The sequence below is a fragment of the Chinchilla lanigera genome, unplaced genomic scaffold (genome assembly GCF_000276665.1).
Source record: "Chinchilla lanigera isolate Chin_1 unplaced genomic scaffold, ChiLan1.0 scaffold00116, whole genome shotgun sequence".
Taxonomy (NCBI): domain Eukaryota; kingdom Metazoa; phylum Chordata; class Mammalia; order Rodentia; family Chinchillidae; genus Chinchilla; species Chinchilla lanigera.
This window is the reverse complement of record NW_004955517.1, coordinates 2,086,228-2,112,230: the sequence shown is the minus strand read 5'-3', so window position 1 is coordinate 2,112,230 and position 26,003 is coordinate 2,086,228. Positions and strand designations below refer to the sequence as shown.

Genomic DNA, 26,003 nt, shown 5'->3' with positions numbered 1-26,003 from the left:
TTTTGTGTGAATGGACTTAGGTTTTTGAGTTCTGTTCACAAATCCTTCAAATAACTACACTCAGACACACAGCTCTTCGTAAGACAACAGCTGTAACCTACTGGAAGCGTTGCTGGAATTTGTAGATCTGCCATTTGTCAGGCTAAACTAATACCACTGCATTGTGAGATGGTTTGGAGTTTTGTTGCTGGTGTCAGAGGATTTTGCAAGTGTAACGGCCAGGCACCGTTGTCACAAACTCACACGCCACCTTGTGGAAAGGGCTGCAACTTGCACATTTATGAGTAAACACTGCCTCAAAAATATTGATTAAAAACCATGGCTTTCTCTACTCACCTGCCTTTCACATGGACAATTAGAGACATTTTCTAGATGATTAAAGCTTTTCTTAAAACTACTGTTCTTCAATTACATAGTTATGGCAAGCAAAATTGTCTTTTAGCTTGAATAAATCAAGTAATTGCCTCCATTCTCAAGTTGATTTGGCTGGTATATGCCTAAATATTTCATCATATACCAGAACTTTCCAAGAATGGTGCATTGTAGAACTCGAATCTCCCCTCCTCCCCCTCACTCTCTTGGTGCCATGAAGAAATGGAGTTTTAAGGAGAGTTACGAGGGGCTGGGGATTTAGCTCAGCGGCACAGCCCCTGCCTGGCAAGCGCGAGGTCATGAGTTTGATCCCCGGTACCAGAAGAAAAAAAAGAAAAGAGAGAGTTAAGGTAGAGGAGTGGGCCACTGGATACAGCTCACCCTTTAATCTTTTCAGCAATTCTGTAAACACTTCCTGATGTCTACCATGAATGAAGAACTAGGCCTACTGTCTCTATATGAGGGAAATCATAAACACAAATATTTTTATAAGAACAGAGCTATATCTGTACAGCCACAAATCAATTTGGTAAACGCCAATCATCCTTTTGCTGTATCAGTTGGCACTGAGGAGCCCCCAAACTTTTTTACTCTGTGCACAAGGTTTCCTTTTTTATAAATGTGAGCAAAAATTTGCGTAGGTAGCCCTCACCCAAGAGAAGTGAGGTAATACAAATGAACACCAAAACATTTGCCTCCATCTTAGCTGTATTTTGTACAAGCTAATCACTGGAGGATCTTCATTTTCCTCTGTGAGTAGACTTTCATTATAGATTCCCATGTGATGACTCTTGGGCTAGGGGTCCCCCTCTCCACAACCTCTCCCCCTGACCATGACCACCGCACTTCTAAGGAAGTTCACAAGTGCGCTCCCTGCTGCCAACAAGGTGGCCACTCTTAGTCCACCCTCAGTAGCAAGGACTGGCTCAGCTGTCTGAATTTCCCAAGGCACCAGCCTCAAGCAGAACTTGTAGTCAGTACACACAGTCCACACCTCGTTCCCAAAGTGACCACAGGGGCAGGGCCCATTGCGATATGAATGCTTCACACACCTCAGTCACCACAGGAAGTTCTGTCCTCGTCAGACAACCGTACATCCTACCTGGTCTGGCCAAACTCTCCCAGTGTGCCCTCAGGGACTCACACGCTCTCCTGGGTGAACTCCCCTACACCCTCTCCTCTTCTCGAAGTGTTCCGCCCACCTTCTATTTCTCAGCAGAGGCAGAGAATCTCCCTTTCACCCTGAGGAGTGGCAAACTTATACCCTGTCCTCCGTCCTCCGATCTCCAGCACTGCCACCTGCCTTTTTCCTGTCCCCACCCTGCTGCTGGCTTTATTTCCTGGTTCACTGAGGAAAGGAGAAGCAAATAAAAAAAAACACCTACAGTCACTCTATTTTAAATCATTGGTTATCATTTTTTTAAGTTGCAAACTACTCTCCCACAGAATTTGTTATCTTCTTCTGTACTTGTCAGTTTTCCATTGCTGGGACAAAATATCTGACATACACTGCTTAAAGGAGGAAAAGGTTTATGTGGTCTCATGGTTTCAGAGGCTTCAATCCATGGTCAGGGTGGCTCCAAGGCAGAAACATCATGACCAAACAGCATGCTCAACTCAGGGCAGCTGAGAAGTGGAGAGCAGGGGATGAGCCAGAGAGGAAAGGGCCCCGAGCCACATACAGAGGCCCAAAGGTCACGGCACTGAGACACACCCGGAAGAGTGCTTCACCAATTTTCTAGGTGTCTCTCAAACCAACTAAATTGGCAATCAAGGTTCACTGTCACACCTTCCCTATTTTATTTTGCTACCCTTCGTAGTATCTGATACGCTGAAATTTATAGTCAGTATTTTTACCTCTAGAATATAAGCTCCATGAAGGTGAGGAATTTGGTCTGTTTCATTCACTGCTGAAGTCCCACTTCTTAAAAGATTGCTTGACACTATCCAACACCTAGCTATTCCTAGAATGACAAGAATATGAACACGGCACCAGTATCTCTACTAACCTTTTCACACCTCTCCCTAAGCCCTGCCTTCTTCCTTTCTGTACCTAAACAAACTACAGATGAGACCAAGCTCCCAGGCATGCCCTGGTGCCCTCACCTCTGCCTTCTCAGGGCTACAGTCAGCCATGTTTCTCACTCTCACCCACATTATTCACTTTCTCCGCTCTACTGGACGACGCCCTCTCACGTAGATGTTCTCCAGTAGCTCTCATATCTCCAAAATGAAAATTTCCTTGGACTCCACATTCTCCTCCAGTTACTGTCCAACTTCTCTGTTGAGTTTTAGGAAACATCTCTGAAAGTTGTCAGCTCAGTATCTGTATGTTCTCGCCTCCCATTTTCCTGACACTTCTCCAATCAAACTTTCATTCTCACTACTTCACTAGGTAAATTCACTCACTGAGGACACCGAAGATCTCCGTTCCTTTACTCAGGGAACACCTGCTACATGCCTGGGACTCTCCTGAGGTCTGGAATTCACATATCACCCTATTCAGTCGTGGCGATCACAGTGCTCAGCGCTCGCTGACCTTAGCAGGTCAGTGGCGCTTGACCAGACATCCTTCCTGAAACGCACCTTCCTGTGCTTCTGATGTACATTCTACTCTCCTGCTTTTCCTTTTACCTTCTGGTCCCGCCCAGCCTCACTGTCTCAATTTTCCTCCTTTTAACTTTTGAATGTTAGGGCATCCCAGTCTTGACCTTGGACCATGTCTGTTTCCACACTTTCTCCCTAGCATCACAAAAGAGCAACTTACTTTGAAGCGCGTAAATAATAGAAGGGATCGATGGATAGCCCTGTTGGACTTGTGGGGGGCACTGTTATGGGCTCTAGGTCTTTAGGTGGACTCAAGCAGGACATTGCCATAGGATCCTGGCCCTCAGCTGGATTCTTTGAGTCTTTAGTGTGGAATTTCCTGCACTCTTTTGAACTTAATTTTTGGGTGACTATTACAAAAAAAAATCCTATAAATTATGTATTCTGTATTAAATTGTTCCCCTTGTAAACTCTGACTACAACAACCATCTTCACAAATACAGTAAACCTTGGTTTGTAAGCATAATTCATTCCCAAAACATGTCTGTAATCCAAAGCACTTTTATATCAAAAAAAATTTCTCATAAGAAATAATGGCAAGCCAGGCATGGTGGCGCATGCCTGTAATCCCAGCACTCAGGAGGCTGAGGCAGAAGGATCGCTGCAAGTTCAAGGCCAGCTTTGACGACAAAGTGAGCTCAAGGCCAGCCTGAACTGCATAGCGAGACCCTGTCTCAAAAAGACAAAATAATAATAATAATGGCTAAAGGAAAGAGAAACTGGTGTTGGGGAAAGGAGAAAAGAAGGAAGGGAAAAGCAAAAAAATATATAGATAGAGAAGAGAGATGATGGTTAAGATAGTTATATTACTGGTTTCTCTTAATTCATTGAAAAGAAAGGTTTGTCCTAATATTGTTTGGACAATTCAATGTCTATATCTTGTACTCTGAGTAACTAATTTAAAGATAACAATACACAATGTATTAATGACTGTTGCTCTCCCATTATCCTGTTTTGAAATTTTGTAAGGATAAACTGGAGACTTTTATAGGTAAATGGATGCATCCCAAGACCATATACATAAGTGAGATAAACCAGACGCACATGTATAAACATCATAGTGTCTCCCTAGTGTGAGAAGCTGAGAGTAAATAAAACCCATTTTACAATAGATACTGTAATAGATATTGTAAAATGAGAACAAACTGCAAAAGAAAAGAGAAACTTGGGTGGGAGAATGGAGAAAAGAAGGAATGGAAAAAGCAATATATATATATTACTAATTTAAAGATCCTCATTCAATGCTGATATCTTGTACTCTGAGTAACTAATTTAAAGATAACAACATGCAATGTATTAACTATTGCTACCCTCCCATTATCTTGTTTTGAAACTTTGTTTTTTTCTCTTTAAAATAAAATTTAAACAAAGAAATCTTATTTCTTCTCTTTAAAATAAAATTTCAAAATAATTTTTAAAAAGAAAAAATGGAAACTCAAGTGACTCACTGCACAACCCAAAAATATAAAAATAAATCAAACAAATTAACCTGTGCTTGCTTTTGAAAACCTTCATAGCCGGTGTGAGGGAGACAAGAGAGAGGAGCGTTATTGTATAGGACGACTTTCACTGTCACTAGTGGGATCACCACTGTATCTATTGACTCAAAGGAATTTTTTTCTTTTTGTGTAACTTTAACAAGGAACCTATCCAATGACACTTGCTTCTGCCTCCTTTAGAGGATTTGGAAGAAATGTGACATTGCATGGTCACTAAAGAGTCATCACTTGCACTGCTCTAGCCTTATCTTGGTCATACTTTTCTACAAAATTTTGCACTGTTTCTCACGTTCTACACATCTCTCTAATCTCATTTGAAGGGAGGGATTCCTGCACCCTATTCTCCTCCTCCTCTGCAGACAAGATCTCTACCATAACCTTTTGCTATTGGGAGGTGATTACCTACAATTCCACAGTGAGAGAAAGACAGAGACACGAGACAGAACTATTGACTTAGTTGTGATCATGTGACATTCAGTATCATGTACTACTTATATTGTAAGACATTGCTTATTTTTCAAGTTAAAATGTATTATAAATATTTGCTCATTTTGCAGAATACTTCCAACCCAAGGTTTTACTGTACTAATAAAAATTTTCTATAAAAAAAGAAAATATGATATATATACTCTGTGAATATTATAGAGCCAAAAATGACATAGTATATTATGGGATATTATTGACCATCCATATTGAGCATATTGTATGGACCTATAATCCCAGCACTCTGGAAGCTGAGGCAGGAAAATCATGAGTTTGAGACCAGCCTTGGCTATATAGCAAGTTTAAGACTGGCCTGGACTACATAGCAAGGTCCTGTCTCAAAAGAGAGACAGAGACAGAGACAAAAACAGAGACAGAGAGAGGGAGAGAGAGATGGAGAAGCAAAAAGAAAAAAAGCAAGATTTAAAAATGGTAAAGACCACCAGGACTTGAAACTGGGAAATAACTATTTACTACTGGGATAACTGGGAAACAACTATTTAGCGCAGAGAAAAAGAAGTAAAGCTCTGGCATCAAGAAAAACTAGAAACCACAGGGAAACTGGAGAAGTGGAAGACAATGCAGAAAGAGCGCAAAGCAGTCTGGAACATTGACCCGGCTCTGGGGAGGGGCTTCTGTCTCCAAAAACAGAAGGTAAGTCTGGGGGAGGGTCACCAGCCCCAGAGTGAAGCCATGGGCTGGCAGCGCTGGCCCCAGGAAGAGCCCGGTTTCTGTAAACTGCAAATTCCCTTGCAGGGCTTTCATTCTGAAAGTGACTAGCGCATGGCAGGCCGCAGTTGGAGAAGAAATCCACTGCAATGTCCCCCACACTGGGGAGCGAGGTCGTCAGAGGCCATTTAGGGAAGGGGTTTGTTGTTTAAAACTGAGCTACTCTGGGAATCAGAAGTCACAAAACAACTTCACTTCCAGGTCTCTGGGGTCATCCTCCCCCAGTAGGGGGTGCAGCCCAGTTGCAAGAAACAGTCACGGAGAAGGAGTGGGCCAGTGTCATACCTCTGAGAACTGTAAGCCATGGCAAGCTCAGGCTGCGAAGGAGGCAGCTGTCCCACCCTCCGTGGTTAGAAGCCATACTGGTCAAGTGGGTTTCCGGGGGCTGGGTCTGAAAGAGCTCGCATTAAGTCCAGCAGACCGTTCAGCCTCCTTTATTGCCTACTTCCAGTACAAAGCTCAGAGGTCTGTTTGCTTCTGCCACCTGCTAACCTGATCTGGGATCCTGGGATGTATGGACAGAGGGGCCCCTGGAGCAAGGGAGGCACCTTGAGAACCCACTGGCCATAAGGCTAGTCCAAGAGAGCAGCGACTTGGGGTTCACAGAAGGGCACAAACATGGAGAACTGCCGGAGTGAACGCAGCCCTAAGGCAGACACAACATGCAGTGGAAAAGGCAGTGCAGGACTCAGCACACACACAACAAAAAGGGGGCATGGAGACAACATGGGACCCAGCCGTGACTCACTCTGCCCAACTCATGTTGAGTGGACCCCAGAACCACAGGCCCTGAGAAGAAACCATCACCCAAACACAAGGAAGACAAGGAGGGTCAGGTCTCAGCACAAGGTGAGCTTGTCAGCTTCCTTGATCAGAGGGACGGTGGCTGTTAGAGCAGCAAGGCAAAGGAGGAGGCAGCTGTTAGTGACCAGATCCAAGTATTTGCACAGGTGCGCCCCTGGGAACTCCCAGGGGCTGACAGTCTGAGCAAGCATCATTGTTTTTGTGAACTCAAGGATGCAGATTCTATAAAAGCCAGCGGCTCCAAGAAATTTGTAGAGTTTCTTTCTCGTAACCACTTTCTGCCAGATATTCCAGAAGAGTTTTTGTGCCTTTCCAGCACAGAGCTTGGGTGTCATTAATCAGAAGTATAGTGGTATTTTGTGCTGGGAAACTAGCGAGGTCAGCTGTAAGGGCTTCTCTAAAGAGGGTAAACAAGTTCTTGAACCTCTGAGAGGTTGAGTCAAGGTCAGTTAAGCTTTGAGTCCAAAATTAGGCTCTTTGTGAAGAGGGGCTGGCTGACAGGAGCCAACTGAAGGCAGAAGAAGGCTTTCTTTAGGTCCAGGCAGGTGTACCAGCAGGCTGTGGGTGACAGAAGACTGAGGCATTGTATATGGAGAGCAGTTACAGTGGCACTGACAGCTCAGAGATCCTGCACTGGCTTTACAGGCAGGAGATGTGTATCTCAGCAGCTTCACAGTCTATAAACATTTTTGCAGGTTTAAAGCCTCTGGATGTGTAGTTGAATCTTTAGTTGAGTCTCTCATGGCATTTGTACTGTTTGCTTGGGGGGACCATGATGGAGGTGAAAGGGACAGAGAAACAGTCTCTCCCAGAGAGAAGGTGATGGGAACTTGGCCAAATCTGTTGTCAGAGCCTCCGTGAAGATAATGAGAGAGTTCTTAACTCCTTGTGGTAACTGAATCCGAGTGAGCTGCATCTTGTCTCAGGATTTTCCCAGTTGAAGGGGTTTATGGGAGCAATTTGTAAGCAGAGGAAGGCATCCCTTAAATCTAGACATGTCTGACGTGTGGCTGGATGCCTGTGTGCCTCCCATGACATAGGAGATTTCAGAGCTCATGGGTAGGCCTGGAGCTCTGCTCATACCTCTGGGAGGAGAGCTTTTGGAATTTCAGAGTTGCAGTTACCTCTGTCAGGCTGATGCAGGTGTGATTTTCCTCTTGGGGAACAGTCGAGGCCAAAAGTGCAGGGTTAGAGGACAGGGAGGCTGACCGGACTGGTTTGGTGCAAAGGAGATGGTGTGATGGTACTATGGGCTCCTGGTGGCCCAGCTGAAGAATGGAGCCCAGTCTGGCCTAGTCTGAACCTGTCAGGCTGATGAGTGTTGTCATCTGATCCAGGTTGACGCTTTTGAGAGTTCTTATTTTTTTAATCTAAATGAGCAGTTATTTTTTTAGTATCCATAGTCCTGATAACTCATAGCCAGAAGGTATGGTCCTCTACCAGACTGGATTTTCTTACAGACATCAGGTGCTTTTCTTTTATTGGGTTTCTGGGTAACAGTGGTTGATGGGGTTTTAGTCCCCCCACACACACTTTTGACGTCTTTGAGAAGTGCTTGACTGATTTTAGGTTTCCAGATAGGGCGACCTTTGGGAAAGGCCATGGCAACTCACTTGTCAGGGCTCACTGTCCAATTTTTCCTCATAGTGTGGAACTCAGAAAGAATTGCTGACAGTCATCTCTGGTGGGTGTTGGATGATGCCATCTGACCAGGACAGGAGTGCAAGCAGCAGGCTCTGGAGGGAGGGAGGGCCCCTGTGGCGGAATGCAGGCAGTGGCCAGCTGGAACAAGCTCGACTGGCTAGAAATAGACAAGCTGGGAATCAGGAGTGAAGCTGTAGGTGTTGGCAGCAACTGCAGCTGCCAACGAGAATGCCAAGGTGGAATTCTCAGGAAGAATGGGCCTCTTTTTTCTTTTTTTCTTTGAGATGCAGGGACTGGTTTGGTTTCATTTTTAACTCTATAACAGCCCCTTTTTCCTGCAGTCAACCACTGTAGGCTTCTGACTGATTCCCATCTCTGACTTTCTGCATGTGTGTTCTATACCCTTGAATGATGGTGCAATAGACAAAGGGTGAGTGCTCCTCAGAGACAGATCATTCGGATGCCTTCCTGGCTGCACCCTTCACAAGGACTTAGGCATAACTTAGCTAAGGAGGCTGTGAGGCCTCCATTATGACATATGTTGATCGCCACAGAACTGCAGGTGAGGGCCCAGTCAGACACCATGACCAGTGTTTCCAGTCCTGGTGCCCAGATGGAACAACCTATTGCTTACACTATTTGTTCCACACACTCACAGTTCATTCAGCAGGCACTCAGAGGTTGAACATTCCACCCCTCTCCCCTTGAGGGTGATCCCGACTAGGAAGACTTGATCAGACTCCCACTCTCAAGGTGAGCAGGACTGATGGACAGTCTTGGGGTATAACTGGGGTGTACGTGGGGGTTTTACAGGAATCAGGCGGGCAGGCAGACGGACAGATTGTATCCTCTTCCCTTTGGGGACCGATGTGAGCTGTTCGAGTGGAGAACTAAGAATTCTCCTCCAAACCTCTAAGGGGACTTGAGAATTCTTGAGGGTATACCTTCCATTGGGACCTGGAGAGATCCTTGCTCCGGCCACCAGGGCCACAACTGTAGACCAAAGAGGTCAGCACAGTCTGTCTTCCCAGCCAATGCACCAAATGCTATGGCAACAGAAACACCTAAAAGATACCCAGGATTTACAGGCAGACTTATTTTATTTCAGATGGGCACTGACAAGGAATCAATCCTTATGAAAATGTCAGGCCTTGAAGGCCCAGGGAGGGAGGTCTTTATGGGATTGCAAAGGAGGGGGTACAGAGATAGAGTACTTGGCTATCTTTTTTTTATTTTAAAGATAAAAAAGCTAACAAAACAACAATGAAGACAAAATCAAAACAACACAAAAACAAAAATGATACATGACCTCAAAACAAAATGATAAGAATTAACAATGGTTGCTACATTATTACATACTGTTATCTTACTTGGCTGTCTTTGATTGGTTCTTACAATATGCATCATAGTGACCAGCTGTGCATCACAGTGACTAGCCATTTCTAAAAGAAGCCCTGTGCTATTTCGTAAATGGATGTATGTTTATTACTATGTGTTTCCTACAACAACCATGGAGAATAGTCAATGAATATTCAATTGGTCACTCATGTATAGTTCTATTTATTTTATTTATTTTATTTAGAAACCACTTTGAAGATACCAAAGTATAGTACAACAACCATTGATAATAACCTGCCACTTTTGTCTGTAACTCACTATTATTTGTCTATTTATTTTCCTGAGAAACTATCTTGTAGATAACAATATGTAAAACAACAACCATCCTACCACTTTGTCTGTAATTCAGTAAGCCCCCCTATTATTATGTTATCTTTCTTTTACTCTTTAAAATTAAAAAAAAAAAGAATCAACTGGAATTACAACAGGAACTGTCACCTGGGCAACTAACAAACTGAAGTACACTGGCTAGGATGAGTATTTTCTGCTACGCAATGACAGGATTCAATGAATAACTTACAATAATACCTCTCAATGTGACTGGCTTCAACTCCCCAGTCAAAAGACACAGACTGGCCGATTGGATCAGAAATGCAGTCATATACTGTCTACAGCAAATATAACTCATCCAGCTTATTGACATAAGCTGAAAGTGAAAGTTTGGGAAATAATATCCCAGTCAGCTAGAGCCCCAAAACAAGCAGGAGTAACTTATTTTTAGGCACAGCACATTTCAAGCCAAAACTGATCAGAAGAGAAAAAGATAGCTACTATATATTGGTTAAGAGAACAGTTCAACAGGAAGAGATAACAATTGAAAATATCTATGCACAAAATATTGGTACACCCAACTTTATAAAACAAAAATTGCAGGACATAAAAGGACAAATGGACAACTATAATGGGGGACTTCAATACTCTCACAATTGGACAGGCCAGCCAGACTAAAAAATAAAAATAAAAAAGCAACATTAGACTTAAACCACACCATTGAACAAATGAACTTCACAGATATCCACAGAGTGTTTCATTCAATAACAGTTTACGCATTTTTCTCAAACACACACGGAACTTTTTCCAAAATAGAGTATATCTTAGGCCATAAACCATATTTAAATAAATACAAAAGAACTGAAACAATCTCCTGTACATTATCAGATCATGGTGAAATGAATCTAGAAATCAATAATATAAGAATCCACAGAAACTACACAAATACATGAAGATTAAACAATACATTATTGAATAATCAATGGATCACAGAGGAAATCAGGGAAGCAATTAACATGTTTCTAGAATCAAATGAAAGTGGAAGCACAACATACTACAGCCTATGAGACACAATGAAAGCATTTCTAAGAGGCAAGTTTGTAGATGTAAATGTGCATATAAAGAAAATAGAACAACAGCAAAACAATAACTTAATAATGCACTTCAAGGTCTCAGAAAGACAATAACAACCCACATATAAAACTACTGAAAGGAAAGAAACTATAAATATCAAAGGAAAAATTGACAAAACTCAAACTAAAAAAAACCAATGCAAGGGATCACTGAATCAGTTTGTTCTGTGAAAGGACAGAAAAGAGATCTGCAAATGGGGGAGACCGGAAGGAAGGGTTGGGAAGGGGAGGTAAAAAGGATCACGATGGAACATGCATATGAACCAATTTCCCCAGGGCAAATATATTTACTATGTATTGCAAGCATATACTAATAAAAAATATTTTAGAAACAAAAACAAGAAGGAGAAGGAGGAGAAGAAGAAGGAATCTTGTCATTTGCACCAACATGAATGGAATTGGACATCATTAAGTGAAATAAACCAGACACATACACATGATGACTCATGCCCAACAATACCCAACATTGACAACTTAAATGGGAGAGGTCTAATTTAACTGGCAGTTTCAGGGAATTAGTCCATGAGTTACTGACTCCAGGGTGAGGACATTATGTCAGCAGAGCATGGCAGAGCAAGGTGACTTAATTCATGGCAGGAAAACAGTGCCAGAGAAAAAGGGGCTTGGGACCAAATAGACTCGAAGGCTACAGCTCCACAACCCACCCAGATATACCCAGAAGTATACCTCACAAATGGCCTGGGGAGATTCCAGAGCCACGCAAGTTAACATTTCACCCTAACTACCACATCCCATCCCTTGTCAACTGGACATCCAAACATGTCTCTTTATACCATACTTAAACAGTGTAATTATGCTGGACTTGCTACAACTGTAATACTGTGTACAAACATAATGCAACAGTCCTTTCCCCAAAGATTCAACAGTTCCAGCATTTTTAAAAAGCCCAAGACTCTTCTGAGATTCCAAGCAAACGCTTAACTGTGAACCTCTGTAAAACTCAAAGACAAATTATGTAATACCAAGATACAATGGCATACAGTAAGCATTTCCATTCCAAAAAAGGAGGAAAAGGAGGGAAAAAAGAACTGCAGCAAAACAAAACCAAAATCCAGCAGGCAAACATTAAGTCCTGTAGCTCCGTGTCCAGCATTCAGGGGACATGACTGTCAGATGGGAGTTCCAGAGGATTTAGGCAGCACCACCCCCATGACCCTGCTGGTTGCAGCTCACATATCTCTCTCTTGGACTGACTTCATTCATGGTCTTGCCTAGGTGACTTTTCTTGAGCAGGTGTCTCAGGGTCTCTCTCCTCAGATGAAAGGTTTATACTTTTGCACCCCTGAGCCTGCAACAGGTGGGGTCTTACTGATTCTTGGCATGCCCTCAAGGCATCTTTCTGTCCCTGTGCAAGCGCTTGGTTTCTTTTTGATGGTATACTGTCTTAAGAAGCCACATCTCCTTTAGCCTGAACTTTACATATGACTCCTTTTGGACCAAAATTTAAATTTTCCAAATTTTTCTGCTTTGCCTTTTGTCCCAGATCTCACTGTAAATTTGGATGAACGAAACCAGCAGTATTCAAGCTACACCCTGAATGTTGGGCTGTTTTAAAATTTTCTCTTCTAGATCTATTAGTTCACTGCTTTTAAGCTCAGTTTCCCACAAAGTCTCAGGACAAAGGAAATGTGTAGACAAATTTTTCTAACAGAGTGTAACACACATCATCTCTAGTCCAACTGTCAATGGAGCCCTTATTCCCAACTGGAAAATAGAAGTTAGCTTTCCCATTGCTAGGACCTAATACCTGATACCCGCAACTTAACGGGGGAGAAGTTCAATTTACCTCCCTGTTTGTGGGGACTCAGTACATGGCCAGTAAGCTCCAAGGTAGAAACCTTACGGCCAAAGGCCAAAGTGGAACAGAGCTCATTAGTTCATGGTGGCTAAAAAGCGAAGCAGTACAAGCAGACCCAAAAAGTGAAAAGTGAGGAAACAGACGCAGACCTCATCATCACCTCCATGACCTACCCAGGCACTCACAGACGTATACTTCACCAATCTCTAGGGAAGATCCCAAAGCCAGTGAAGTTGACAGTCCACCGGAGATGACCTGTTCTCGGCCAACCTGGGCAATTTAACAAGACTTTGTGACAAAATAAGGATTGTTTAAAAAGGTCTGGGGGTGAGCTCTGTGGTAGACTGCTTGCCTAATATGCGTAAGCCTCTGGGTTTCATACTTAGTACTGAAAAAATAAATAAACAAAAGAGCAAGCACAAAAAGATAAACACTACATGATCTCACCCACATGCAGAATCTACAAAAGTGGATCTTGTAGAAGTTTAAAATAGAATAGTGGTTACTGGAAATGAGGGTAGAAAAGTATGAGATGGAATGGAAAAATGTCGATCAATATGTATTGTCAGTTGATTTCGGAGCAAGAGGTTCTGATGTAATGTTGCAGAGCAGAGTGACTGCAGACAGCAATGATGTACTGTACACTTCAGAAAGCTAGACAAAAGGATTTAGAAAGTTTTCACGGTAAATGACTGAGGAGATAAAGTTTGAGAAAATAAATATGAGTAAGCTTAATTAAATATCATGCAATATATACATATATTGAGCTTTACGTGGCACCCCAATAATATGTACAACTTTTATAATTTATATATCTGTTAAAACTGAATAAAATAGTGATCAGCATTCGGACTTTAGAGAACCCATTCAAGAACTTCCAACAGCAGCTCTTCCCCGAACCAGTCTTGATCCTCATTCTGCACACTTCCCATCCTGGTGGTTTTGCAGCTAAACTTCTCTCACCAATTCGTGGGATAAAGCATGTTTCTGAGGCCTAGGCCAATCAGAGCATCTTATTCTGTCCTGCCACACTGACTGCTAATGAAATAGCACATGAACCAGTTCAAGCCAGAGATGCCCAGATCCTGGGGCAGGAGCACCCATGCTTTACTGCCGCTACTGGCTTTTAAGAGGCAAACTCCTGACATTAGTTTCTTTCCCAAGAATATACCGCAGACTGAAGTTCATGGGTCTTGGAATAAACCTCGCACTGCTACATCATATAAACCCAGAATTCACCTGTGCTGGAAATCCTAATCACCCTCAATCAACTTATCAGTTTTTGCTACCACAAGTCACATTGGCATCACATTTTTCTCTTGCTCCCAACCACACGGGTCCTAATATAGCCTCTGAGTGTTTAAGGCTCACAAAAAGAAACAGACTCTTATTTATTCATTTTGCCTGCAAAATATGTACAGAAATGATGTAGCCTAGTACTCCCAACAGCTGAGTACATTTAACCTATTTGGTGTATGTTTTTCCCCACCTGTGAAGCTTATAAAAATTGAAAATATAGGTGCTATGGAAAGGACACAGTTCCCTTTTCCAAAATTATTACATTTTAAAATCCATTAAAAGCACAATTACCACTCCAAGTTGTAGAGAAAAATTTACATATTCTGGTTTCTGGTACAGTAGACTCATCTTTTCCTCCTCTTTAATGTTTGTTTTACAGCTGAGTTATAAAATAGGAATATATAATTAAAATGCTTGGGCCCATAATTACGAGCTCTACTGCAGAATAATTGTTGGGTCCTTTGATGGTTCCATCACTAATTATGCCCCTTAGAATTTCTAAATATCATGTTCCCAAGAAAATCTGATCATTGTCAGCCTTCAGTCAATATACTTGACTGAACAGAAAATACTGTTTATTTCCACATCTAATCTGTGCTCTACATTGAGTCATTATGCTTATTTCATCAAACAGAGAAAAACAATGAAGCCATAGAAATAGGTTTATATCTATCATTAAATGGTATATCTCTTCCTCTTTTGAGGGCTACTATGAAACATTCTGCAATTGCTCCTTGTTTGGAACCTTGAGAAGCTCTCCAACAAGATTTTAGAATGTTGATTCAGTGGATCACTTCCTAATATCTAAGGCCTAAATGAAAATAGAAGTGAATCAAGAGAGCGCCTCCATGTATTTTGAATGTTCCAAGATTTGTCAATAATTTCAGAGCATCTGAATTAGCCATTTTCCTTGCACTGGAGATATTAAATTTTATTTCATGGTCTTTCCCTCTACCCACAGACATCTCTTCCCACTGGCATGCACTGTTTGCCTTGAAAGCTTGGGCCTACCTTTGCAAGGAGCTGACTGCTTGCATAGTCACTCTGAGGCACAGCACATTACTTTGAAAAGTGCCTTTTACAGCAGAAGTGTATTTCTCCATTAAGAAGAGGAGAGAGGAAATAAACGTTAAGCAAGATAATTTTCCCCCTCATTTCTTTTTTTTTTTCTTTGTACTGGGAATCGAACTCAGGACCTCGTGTTTGCCAGGCAGGCGCTGTGCTCCCGTCATGTCTTGTTCAGACACACCTACACGTCCCAAGAAATAGGATTGCTACAGCAGAGCTGAACCGAGACGATATATTCAGACTTCCAAGACGACATCCGGTGTGAGTTCCGCTAACGAGGTCCCACGAGCGGAGGGGGGGGTGGGTTTGGTTCGGACGGAAGGTGGTGCCCAGGGCTGGGGTCGTGTGGAGAAGACGCGGGGAGGACATGGGCGACCTCCTCCGGAGGAGCGGCTTTAGCCGCCAAGAATGCTCAGCTGCCGTCTCCTGTCACCCAGAGGCAACACTGCAGCTCAGGAAGGGTGGAGGCTCTCGGTCTATTGGTACTTCAGCTATCCCGAGATGAAATCAAGACCTTGGCCCACCTGCCCGGCTGGACAGGCCTTAGCTGCTCACGCCCGCATTTGTGTGAAAGAAATGCAGTTCCTCCAGCTTTGCTTGTCTTGGTGTTAACATGATGTTTCTCAGTCTCCTTGCTTTTAACCTACGAGAATTTTCACATTCATGATAGGTTTGCTGTAGATGACATAGATGTATGATCCTTTTTAAAAATCCTCTCCGACAATCTCTGCCTTTAAATTGGTGCATTCAGACTATATATATATATTAGCTGAACTAATATCTACCATGGCTATAACGTATTTTCCATTCATTGCATTTGTTTTTTTCCCTTTTTTTTTCTCTTTTAATTGAACATTTTAACATTATTCCACTTAATAATGGGGCGGGGGATTAAGGGGCCTGGGGATTTAGCTCAGTGGCACAGCACTTGCCTGACAAGCACAAGGTTGTGAGTTCGAATCCTGGTATAGGAAAAAAAATCATTATTCCCCTTTATTTGCTTTCTTAGCAAATCAATTATATATTTGTTTAAAATTTTTTGGAGTTCCCAATATACATTTTAACTAATCTAAGTGTAGCTTCAAATTACATTATAACATTTTACAGGTAATGTAGCTGTCTGAAAGCAGGATATTCCTGATTCCTACCTCGTGCTGCTTATGACACTGCTGTCCTTCTTTCATGTATGCATCCTGTATAACACCCAATGTACTGTCACTCTTAAACTTGCCTTTTATAGAGATTAAGACTAGAGGTTCATGCATTTTACCCTTTATTCCTTCTCTGCTGTCCCCCTTGTCGATGCGTGTCACATTTCTGGTGTATCTCGTTCTCCTTCCTGATGAGCTTTCATTTATGAAAGATTCAACATCTCTTACACAACAGTGCATTGATAAGTCATTTTCTCAGCTCTTATTTGTTCTGGAAAAGTTCATATAGCCCCTTTGCTCTTTAACTGATGTGCATTTGACAGTTAAAATGATATATATTTAAGGTGTGCAACCGATTATTTATTTTTTAGTACGTTTGTGATACATAATGATCAGAACTGTCATGAGGAGTTGGCACCTGTACACGACGCATCTTGGTTCTTCAGCACCCCTCTGCCTCCCCTGTCTCCCGCCCTCCCCATCTGCTGGACCCCTGCTCTTGTTTTCCTTCTGACATATTTGTAGTACACGGTGATCGTGCTCCTCACAGGAACTTGCACAATTCTTTTTCTTATCCCATTTACCTCACTCCCTCCCCGCTCCCTTTTGTTTCCCTTCCCATGTGCTAAAGATCTATCTTGCTATTTCCTATTGTCTGTCTCTTATTTTGCCCTTTATTTATATTTTCAGTTTCTCATATAAAAAAAGTCATGCAAGCTGGGCATGGTGGTGCACTCCTGAAATCCCAGCAGTCAGGAGGCTGAGGTGGAAGGACGGCTGTGAGTTCGAGGCCAGCCTGGACTACAGAGTAAGTTCAAGGCCAGCCTAAATTTCATAATGAGATCCAAAAGAAGCCATATTAAACTTGTGCAATATTTAAACTTGTGACAGGGTCTCACTATGCAGTTCAGTGAAATAAATATGACTGACTTATCTCACTTAATACTATGGTCTCAAGGTATATCTGTTCCCCTACAGATGACTCAGGTTTATCTTTCTTTAAGAGTGATACTCCATTGTGTGTAAATACCACATTGTCTCTATCCGTTCATCTGTTCATGAACACATAGGCTGCTTCCAAGATTTAGCTACTGTGAACTGTGCTGCTGTAAACATGGGTGTGCACGCACCACTGTAATATGATGTCTTTAACTCTTTTACCAGAAAAAAAAAAAAAATCCTAGAAGGAAAATAAAATTTCAAGTGGAATTTCTATTTTTAAAATTTTGAGGAATCTCCACACTGATTTCCATAGTAGTTGTACTAGTTTACATTCCCACCAACAGTGAGGAAGGGGGCCTCTATTCCTGCAGGCGCACCAGCATTTGTTATTATTTGATTTCTTGATTGTAGCCATTCTTTCTAGAGTGAGATGGAATCTCAGTGTTGTTTCAATCTGCATTTCTCTACTGGCTGAACTGTTGAACATTTTTTCATTTATTTATTGGCCAGTTGTACTTTTTTGTTTTGTTTTGTTTTTTGTTTTTGTTTTTTTTTTCCAGTCCCTGGAATTAAACTCACGACCTCATGCTTGCCAGGCAGGCGCTGTGCCACTGAGCTACATCCCCAGCCCCCAGCTGTACTTCTTCTGAGTAGTATCTGTTCATTTGCCCATATTTTGGTTGAGACTTTATTATGGGGGATCTATTTTTTTTTAGTTTTTATATAGTCTAGATATTAGTCCTCTGTCCAACGATTAGCTGGCAACATTTTTTCCCATCCCGTATGTTGTCTCTTCACTTTGTTGGTTGTTTGCTTTGCAAACATTTTTAAATTTGATATGATCCCCTTTGTTGATTCTTGATACCATTCTGTGTGCAGTTGAGGTTCTGTTCAGAATGTCCTTGCCTACACCTACATCCTCAAGAGTTTTACCTATTTTGCCTTCTAGCTCATTAAGTATTTCCATTTTACTATTTAGACCTTTCATTCATTTTTATTTTAGTTTAGTGCGTGGAGAGAGATATGGTTCTAAATTCAGTTTTCTGCATGTGGATAGCTAATTTTCCCAGCATCTTTTCTTAAAGAGGCTAGCTTTCCTCTGGTGAAAGTTTTTGGTCTCTTTATCAAAGATCGGGTAGCTGAGTGTCCCCCGAGTTCTTTCTTCATGTTCTATCCTGTTCCACTGTCTTTTTTTTTTTTTTTTGCCAATACTATGCTTTTTTATCACTGTAGCTTTGTAGTGTAACTTGATGTCCCGGGTTGGGTGCCTCCTGCCTTCTTCTTGTTGTCCAGCATGGCTTTTGCTATTCCAGGTCCCTTCAGCTTCCATATAAATTTTAGGATGGTTTTCTCTAATTCTGTGAGGAGTGGTTTGGGTATTTTTATTGTAATTTCATTAGATCTGTATATTAGGGGTTTTATTGGGTTTTTATTAGCTTTTGCTTTTAACTGTATTTTTGTAGGACAGGTTCATCTTGTGAGCCTATGGATAGGACGTGCTCCAGAAAAAAACATTTCTAGACTGGGGATTTAGCTGAGTGGCAAAGCGCCTGCCTGGCAAGCGCAAGGTCATGAGTTCGATTCCTGGTACCTGAAGAAAAAAAAAAAAAAAAAATTTCTTTTTTTTATTCTAAAGGGAAAAAAAAAATAACAACAACAAGGACAAAAGCAAAACAACAACAAAGACAGCAACAAAACAGTAAAAACTGTGCAGAATTTCAAAACAAGGTGACAGGAATGAAAATAGTTGTTATATTGCATATTATTATCTTTGATGTCTATCAGTCTATTGCACCGTAGTTTTGAAAGTGTGGCCATTTGGACTATCTTGCTTCTGCCTGTCCAGAACAGGGGATAGTTTTCACTTGCTGATGTCCCCTTCAGTCTTTTTCAGAGTACTTTCTGGATGCTGCAGTTTGCATTGTAGAGGTCTTTCACTATGTGGTTGGGCTAATTCCTAAGTATGTCACGTTTCTTGGTGCTACTGTGAAGGTACTGTTTCCATAATTCTTTCTTGGTGAGTTTATTACTGGTGTACCTGAAAGCTATTGAGTTTTTGTTTGTTTCTCTGTTTTGTTTTCACACACAGCCTTTTGCTATGTAGCGCGGGCTGGCCTTGAACTTGCTTACGCAGTGCAGCCTGGCCTCAAACTCACAAGGATCCTCCTGAGTGCTGGGATTATAGGTGTGTACCTCCATACCAGACCATGCTGTTGGTTTTTGAGTACTGATTTTGTATCCTGCTATGCTACTGATTATGGTTATTAATTCTAGGAGTCTTTGGATGGAATTTTTTAGGTCTTCTATGTAGAAGATCATGTCATCTCCAAATAATGATAATTTAACTTCTTCCTTTCCTGTACATACCTCTTTTATTTGTTTCTCTTGACTGATTGATCTGGCTAAGGTTTCAGGAATTATACTGAACAGAAGTGGTGATAGTGAATGTCTTTGTCTTGTTCCTAATTTTATAGGGAAAGCTTTTAGCTTCTTATTTAATATGATGTTGGCCATTGGTTTGTCATAAACGGCTTTTACCAAGTTGAGATGAGGCCTTTCTATACTTATTTTCTTCAGGGTTTTACTTGTTTATCATGAATAGTTATTGGATTTCATCAAAAGCTTTTCCTCTGTTTGTGGAGATGATCGTATGATTTTTATCCTTGTTTCTGTGGTGTACTATATTTATTGATCTGCATATGCTAAATTTGCATCCCTGGAATGAATCTTTTTGGGTGGTACTGGGAATCGAACTCAGGACCTTGTGCTTGCCAGGCAGGCACTTATGCACGGAGCTATATCCCCAGGCTGCCCCTGGAGTGAGTCTTACCTGGTCATTATGTATGGTCTTTTTGATGATTTGCTACATTCCGGTTGCCAGTATCTTACTGAGGATTTTTGCATCCATGTTCCTTAGAAAGATTGGTTTACGGTTCTTCTTTCTGGCTGAGTCTTTTTCTGGTTTGGAAATCAGAGTAATGCTTGCTTCTATGAATGACTTTGAGAGCACTCCTTCCCTTTTAATTTCATTAAATAATTTAAGGAGTATTGGTGTTAGATTTTCCTAAAGCTCTTTGGAGAATTCAACAGTGAATCTATTGAGACTTGGGCTTTTCTTAGTTGGTTTACTATTATTATTATTATTATTATTACCTCTTCAATTTCATTGCCTATATTGAATTATTTAGGATTTTTTATCTTCTTGGTTCAGCTTTGGTAGTTCATATGTATCTAGGAATCTATCTATTTCTTCTAAATTTTCCATTTTATTAGAGTACACCTTCTCAAAGTAGTTATCATCATCTGGATTTTGCCAGAATCCACTGTGATTTCACCTTTTTCATTTCCAGTTGCGTGGATTTGGGTCTTTTCTTTCTTTTTTTCACTAATATTGGCCAGGGCTTTGCAAAATTTTATTTATTCTTTCAAAGAACCAACTCTAATTCATTGACTCTTCACATTGTTTTTTATTCCAAATTTCATTAATTTCTGCTTGTAGTTTTACAGTTTCCTTTCTTCTACGTAAGTCCCCAACTTGCAAGTAAATTCCATTCCATGAGAATGTTTATAATTCAGATTTGTTTGTAAGTTCAACCAAATGAGTCTTGTACACCTTTGACACAAATATACAATATAAAACATTTTAAAAAACAGTGTAAATAAACAGTTTTTAGTACTGTTGTGGTACAGTACTATACAACTGTAAATAAACTATTTTCCTTTTGCAGTTACCTTAAAATTGTAAGGTAGAGGGGCTGGGGATTTAGCTCAGCGGCAAAAGCGCCTGCCTGGCAAGCGCAAGGTCGTGAGTTCAGTTCCTGGTACCTGAAAAAAAAAAAACCAAAAAACCCAAAAAACCAAAAAAACCAAAATTGTAAGGTAGACACCTGAGTTACTTCATGATTTGTTTACACCTACAAAAATTCATAATGCAAGCTCTGTTCATAATGTGAGGTCTATTCATACCTGTGAAAGTGTGCAACTCAAAATGTTCATACTGTGCTAGCTTTGGATTTGGATTATTCTTGTTTTATTAGGACCTGGAGGTGCATCATTAGATGACTTATTTGGGTTCATTTTGTTTGTCTGATATGGGATTTCACCTCTATAAATATCCCTGTTAGGACTGCTTTCACTGGGTCCCCTAAGTTCTGCTGTGTTGTACTGGCTGTATCATCTATAAACTCTCTAGTTGTCTCCTTGGTTTCTTCTGTGACTGATTAATTATTCAAGAGGGTATTGTTCAGGCTGGGGATATAGCTCAGTGGCATAAGCACCTGCCTGTAAAGCACAAGGTTATGAGTTCAATCCCCCGTACTGCAAAAAAAAAAAAAAAAAAAGAGGGTATTGTGCAATTTCCATCTCTTTTCATAATTTCTGTGGTTTCCTTTGCCATTGATTTCTAGTTTCATTGCATTGTGATCTGATAATATACCTGGGGTAATATTGATTCTTTTACATTTACTTAAGTATGCTTTATGAGCTAGCATGTGGACTATTTGGAAAAAGTTCCACATGCATTGAGAATAATGTACATTCTGTTGTTGTCGGTTAGACCATTCTGTAGATATTTATTAAGTCCATTTGTTCAAAAGTTTTGTTCAACTCTGTTACTTCCTTGTTCATTTTTTTGTCTAGTTGGTTCTATTCATTTGTGAGACTGGGTTTTGAGGTCCCCCATTATAATTGCACTGATGTTTATCTGATCTTTCATGTTCAGTAGTATTTGTTTTATAAAGTTGGGCATCCTAGTGTCTGGTATGAATATGTTTAAAATTGTTATCTGTTCCTGTTGCATGGAATATTGTTTTCCATTCTTTGATTTCTTCATCTGTGAATTTGTTTTTTAATTAAATGAGGGAGAGTTCGCTTTGTTTGGTTTGGTTTTGGTTTTAGTTGTTTGCTTGTCAGTTGGTTTGTGACAGGATCTTGCTATGTAGGTCAGGCTGGCCTTGAACTCACTATGTAACCCAGGCTAGCCTCACATTCAAGGTAATCTTCCTGCCTCAGCCTCCCAAGTGCTAGAATTAGAGGCATGTCCCACCATACCCAGCTCATTCTATTTTCTTTGTATGATTTCTAGTGAGAAGTCTGCTGTAATTCTTACAATGACTATTCTACAGATGTGGTAGATTTTCCGCCCCTTTGCTGCTTTTAAGATTTTTACTTTGTGTTTGGTTTTCTGAAGTTTGAATATGTCTGGGGCATGTGTTATATGCATGCATGTGCGCATATGCATGTGCATATATGTATACATATATGTACACATAAGTGTATGTGTACATTCCAGGTGAAAGAAAGTTCAAGCAAAGTCTCCCTTCTCTCACTTCATGAATGAAATTTTGTTATGCAGAAAGCTCTGGATATATATCACTATGATTCTCTTCTCCTCCCTCTGCCAGTCACATAAAGTGCTCACTCCTAGATCTTCATTGCAAAGACTGGTAGAGTTCCTAGTGATAAACTCATGAAAACGTGCTCCCTGCCTAACACTGGCACCCAGGAGCTTTGTGCTGTCATGCCAGTCCACACTCAGTCTCCAGGACTGTGTAAAACTTCCTGGCAGCATAGAGCTCCAACAGCTACTACCCAGGTAAGAAGAGAATAGCTGTGACACTCTGAATTCACGTGTCTCTCCAGATTTGGGGGTGGTAATTTGCCCTGATGAAGCCAAGAAAACCTGTTGATTTTCCTTTTGTTCACTTTCCTTTGTTTTAAGGATGAGAAGCCTCATTTTTTTCTGTGCCAGGTATAGTGTCAGGTATCCTTAACATGTACCATAGCAGTGGTGATAAAGCATGAATGGCCCAAGTCCCGGTATTTGGTGCTTCTTTGTTTTTGTTTTTGTTTTTATCTTTTTGAGACAGGGTCTCGCTACGCAGTTCAGGCTGGCCTTGTGCTCACTTTGTAGCCCAGGCTGGTCTTGACCTCACATCGATCCTCCTGCTGCAGCCTCCCAAGTGCTGGGATTACAGGCGTGCGCCACCACGCCCAGCAAGTCCCAGTATCTGGGTGTCCCTGAATATGGATAAGAATCCAACCTCACTGCAGTAACATTTATCCTATGGACAATGTCCATGCTTGGAACTTGCTCTTTCATCATTATAACACCCCCAGGGACAGGCTACATTTCAATCAGTTTTAGAATGGATCTTTCTACTCTGTGGAATCCTACAAAAATATTACATGAAGTGTTGATGGATGATATTTTTTAAATGCTATGGAGAAATAATTAGAACAAACTTGATTAAACAAACAAGTGTCTTTTAGACAATTCTAGACAGCATTTGCTATGCCAGGTACTATAAATTCAAAAGAGATATGTTGACATCTTTTCCAAAAGTCATTAGGTCATGCAATCTTTCACTTTTCTCAGGGTTCACCTGGTGGAACTTGACTTTATAAAATACGTTTTGTGAACACTTGGTATATTGTTTTGTTTTGGTTTTTTTTGTTTGGTTTTTTGTCTTTTTGAGACGGGGCCTCGCTATGCAGTTCAGGCTGGACTTGAGCTCGCTTTGTAGCCCAGGCTGGCCTCAAACTTGCAATGATCCTCCTGCCTCAGCATCCCAAGTGTTGGGATTATAGGCATGAGCCACTATGCCCAGCTTTTGTTTTGGTTTGTTTTGTTTTTTTGTCTTTTTGAGACAGGGCCTCACTAACAGTTGGTATATTGATATTATCATCATTATCATCTCTGGGGGCTCCAAAACAGTGCCAATCTCTTCCCCACATCATAATCAATATTTCACTGAGGTAATAGCACAAAGGCACAGATAAATAAAGGTGGTCACCTAGTCACAGTACTTGCATAACACATCTGGTCTAATCTATTGTGTCAAGGATGTGAGTAGGCGGATGTCTAAATGTAAGTTTCCACAACCTATGTCACTAGCAAAGTACCATTCCACATTTGGTAAAATTCACAGAGAACACTGCATTCCATATATGGCTCAGGAACCAATTCTCTTCTGAGAAAAGTATAGGGCCAGGCCCAGAAGCATTCATCTATGTGCGCAAGCATCTGCAAGTTCATCATTGGAAATGAATTGCTTGCACTAATTGGCTAGTAAGTCATTCTGATTGCATGTTGGAGCCATAGCTACATCCTGTTGGGCTGTCATGTGTTTTCCACCCTAAAATGTCACACTGTAGGTGAGCTGTCACGGCCAATGCCAAGGAAGCAATTGCAATATGATATCTGGTTCTTGTGTGGCTACAGTTGTTCAGCCTGGATGTAGTACTATAATCTAGAACGTGTTGATTTGGAGCAATATGCATGATTACGTGGTTTAATTGCATGTTGTTAAGGAAGCTGTGACCTTTCCAGTGCCATCCTGGATGTGGCATTGTGCTACTGGGAGGAGGAGGAGGAGACAAATGCGTGGGGGAGCTTGACAACCGTAGTGTTCCATCGTGTAATTATTCAAGTGTATTCAATAATTTTGAAAACCATGCAAACAATGCCTCAGATATTAGTGGCCATCTACTGCTTAAAGAAAATTGTGTAAGACTCCCATTGCCTTGAGCAGCGATCCAGAAACATTACCAGTCACTTGTAAATGTGTGCATACGACATCAACATGAGCAAGTCTCTCATTTTATCCATTTTGAAAAAACAATATAATATTAAAAATTAAAAACATGTTATTCTAGCCTATAAACCCAACAGTAAAAAAACTATAGTTCAAGAATGCCATAACCATTCCATATGGCATCAGAAATTGAGAGTAGTACAAACCCTACCATTTGCAAGATGTGTTACATTTTAAAATCTACTTTTGTGCTCATTATAATGTTTGATTATAATGAGAGAAAGCAATACAACAGAAAACAAAGGAGGTTTCATCCCCCCAGTTTTGCAGTTGTAACAGCAAAGCAGAAATGCTAAGTGATTTGCTGTAGGAAAGTGAAGATTTAAGTCCAAACCTTTTGGCCCCAGCTCATAGCTTCTTCCCCTCTGGAGCATTACAAAGCCTAAGGACGAGATCTAGAGTTTGAAACACACATTAATTCTGCCTGAAAGCTGGCTTGTTTCTCTACAGTATGTGCAGCCAGATCCACAGAGTGAAATGAAATGGCTTGGCATCTTTTGTTACAAGTTACCTCAGGATTAGGCCGGGCCTGCCTGCATAAAATGGAACGCACCAGAAAGAAAGCAATTGCCCAGACAGCCCAGACCTCAATTATTTTCACCTGAGAAGTCCTGATAATTGAGGCACAAGTTATGTTTGGACCCAGAATGGTGGATGTGAGTGACTTGAACGTCTCTGTGGCTTTAGATCTGATTGCAATCCACATAAAATTACCAGGCGTTGATGTTCTCTGTGCTGAAACATAAATTACCTCCAAAGCAGCACCCTCTGGATCCGTGGCTGCTGCTCTGTAAATGCCTGTGCCCGGAGCAGTGTCCTCTAGGATATAAATCTCAGTAACTGCCAGAAAACATATAATAGATGTGGTTGAGTTTTACCACTGTTAAACCTAAAAATCCCTCATCCAGCCTGTGTTTTATAAACTGAAAGCATTATACTTGCTCAGTACTGATGTTTTTATAGAAGGAGTCCCATTATGCCAATAATAATAGGCCCCATTTATTGTCTATTACATGTCAGCCGTAAAGGAAAGAGATCTATAAACAATAACAATATTAGCATGGCTTCTTTTATATGAGAAAACCGAAGTATAAATGAAGAGCAAAACGAGAGATAAATGAGAGAAGGCAGGGAGACAGACCACGTGGAGAGGGGTGAGGCAGGAGCGTGGGGAGGGCGGAAGTGCGAAG

At 41.1% G+C, this 26,003-nt stretch overlaps 1 protein-coding gene across 2 annotated transcripts in view; it reads right to left on the bottom strand.

The window, feature by feature from the left end:
- LOC102021163 (cadherin-related family member 3) overlaps positions 1–26,003 on the bottom strand; it is an 87,474-nt gene that overhangs the window by 40,134 nt on the left and 21,337 nt on the right. For both annotated transcript variants that reach the window (XM_005409033.2, XM_005409034.2), the window contains exon 4: positions 25,565–25,653. In XM_005409033.2, the coding sequence (XP_005409090.2) occupies positions 25,565–25,653 (89 nt within the window). The remainder of the gene's footprint in view (positions 1–25,564; positions 25,654–26,003) is intronic.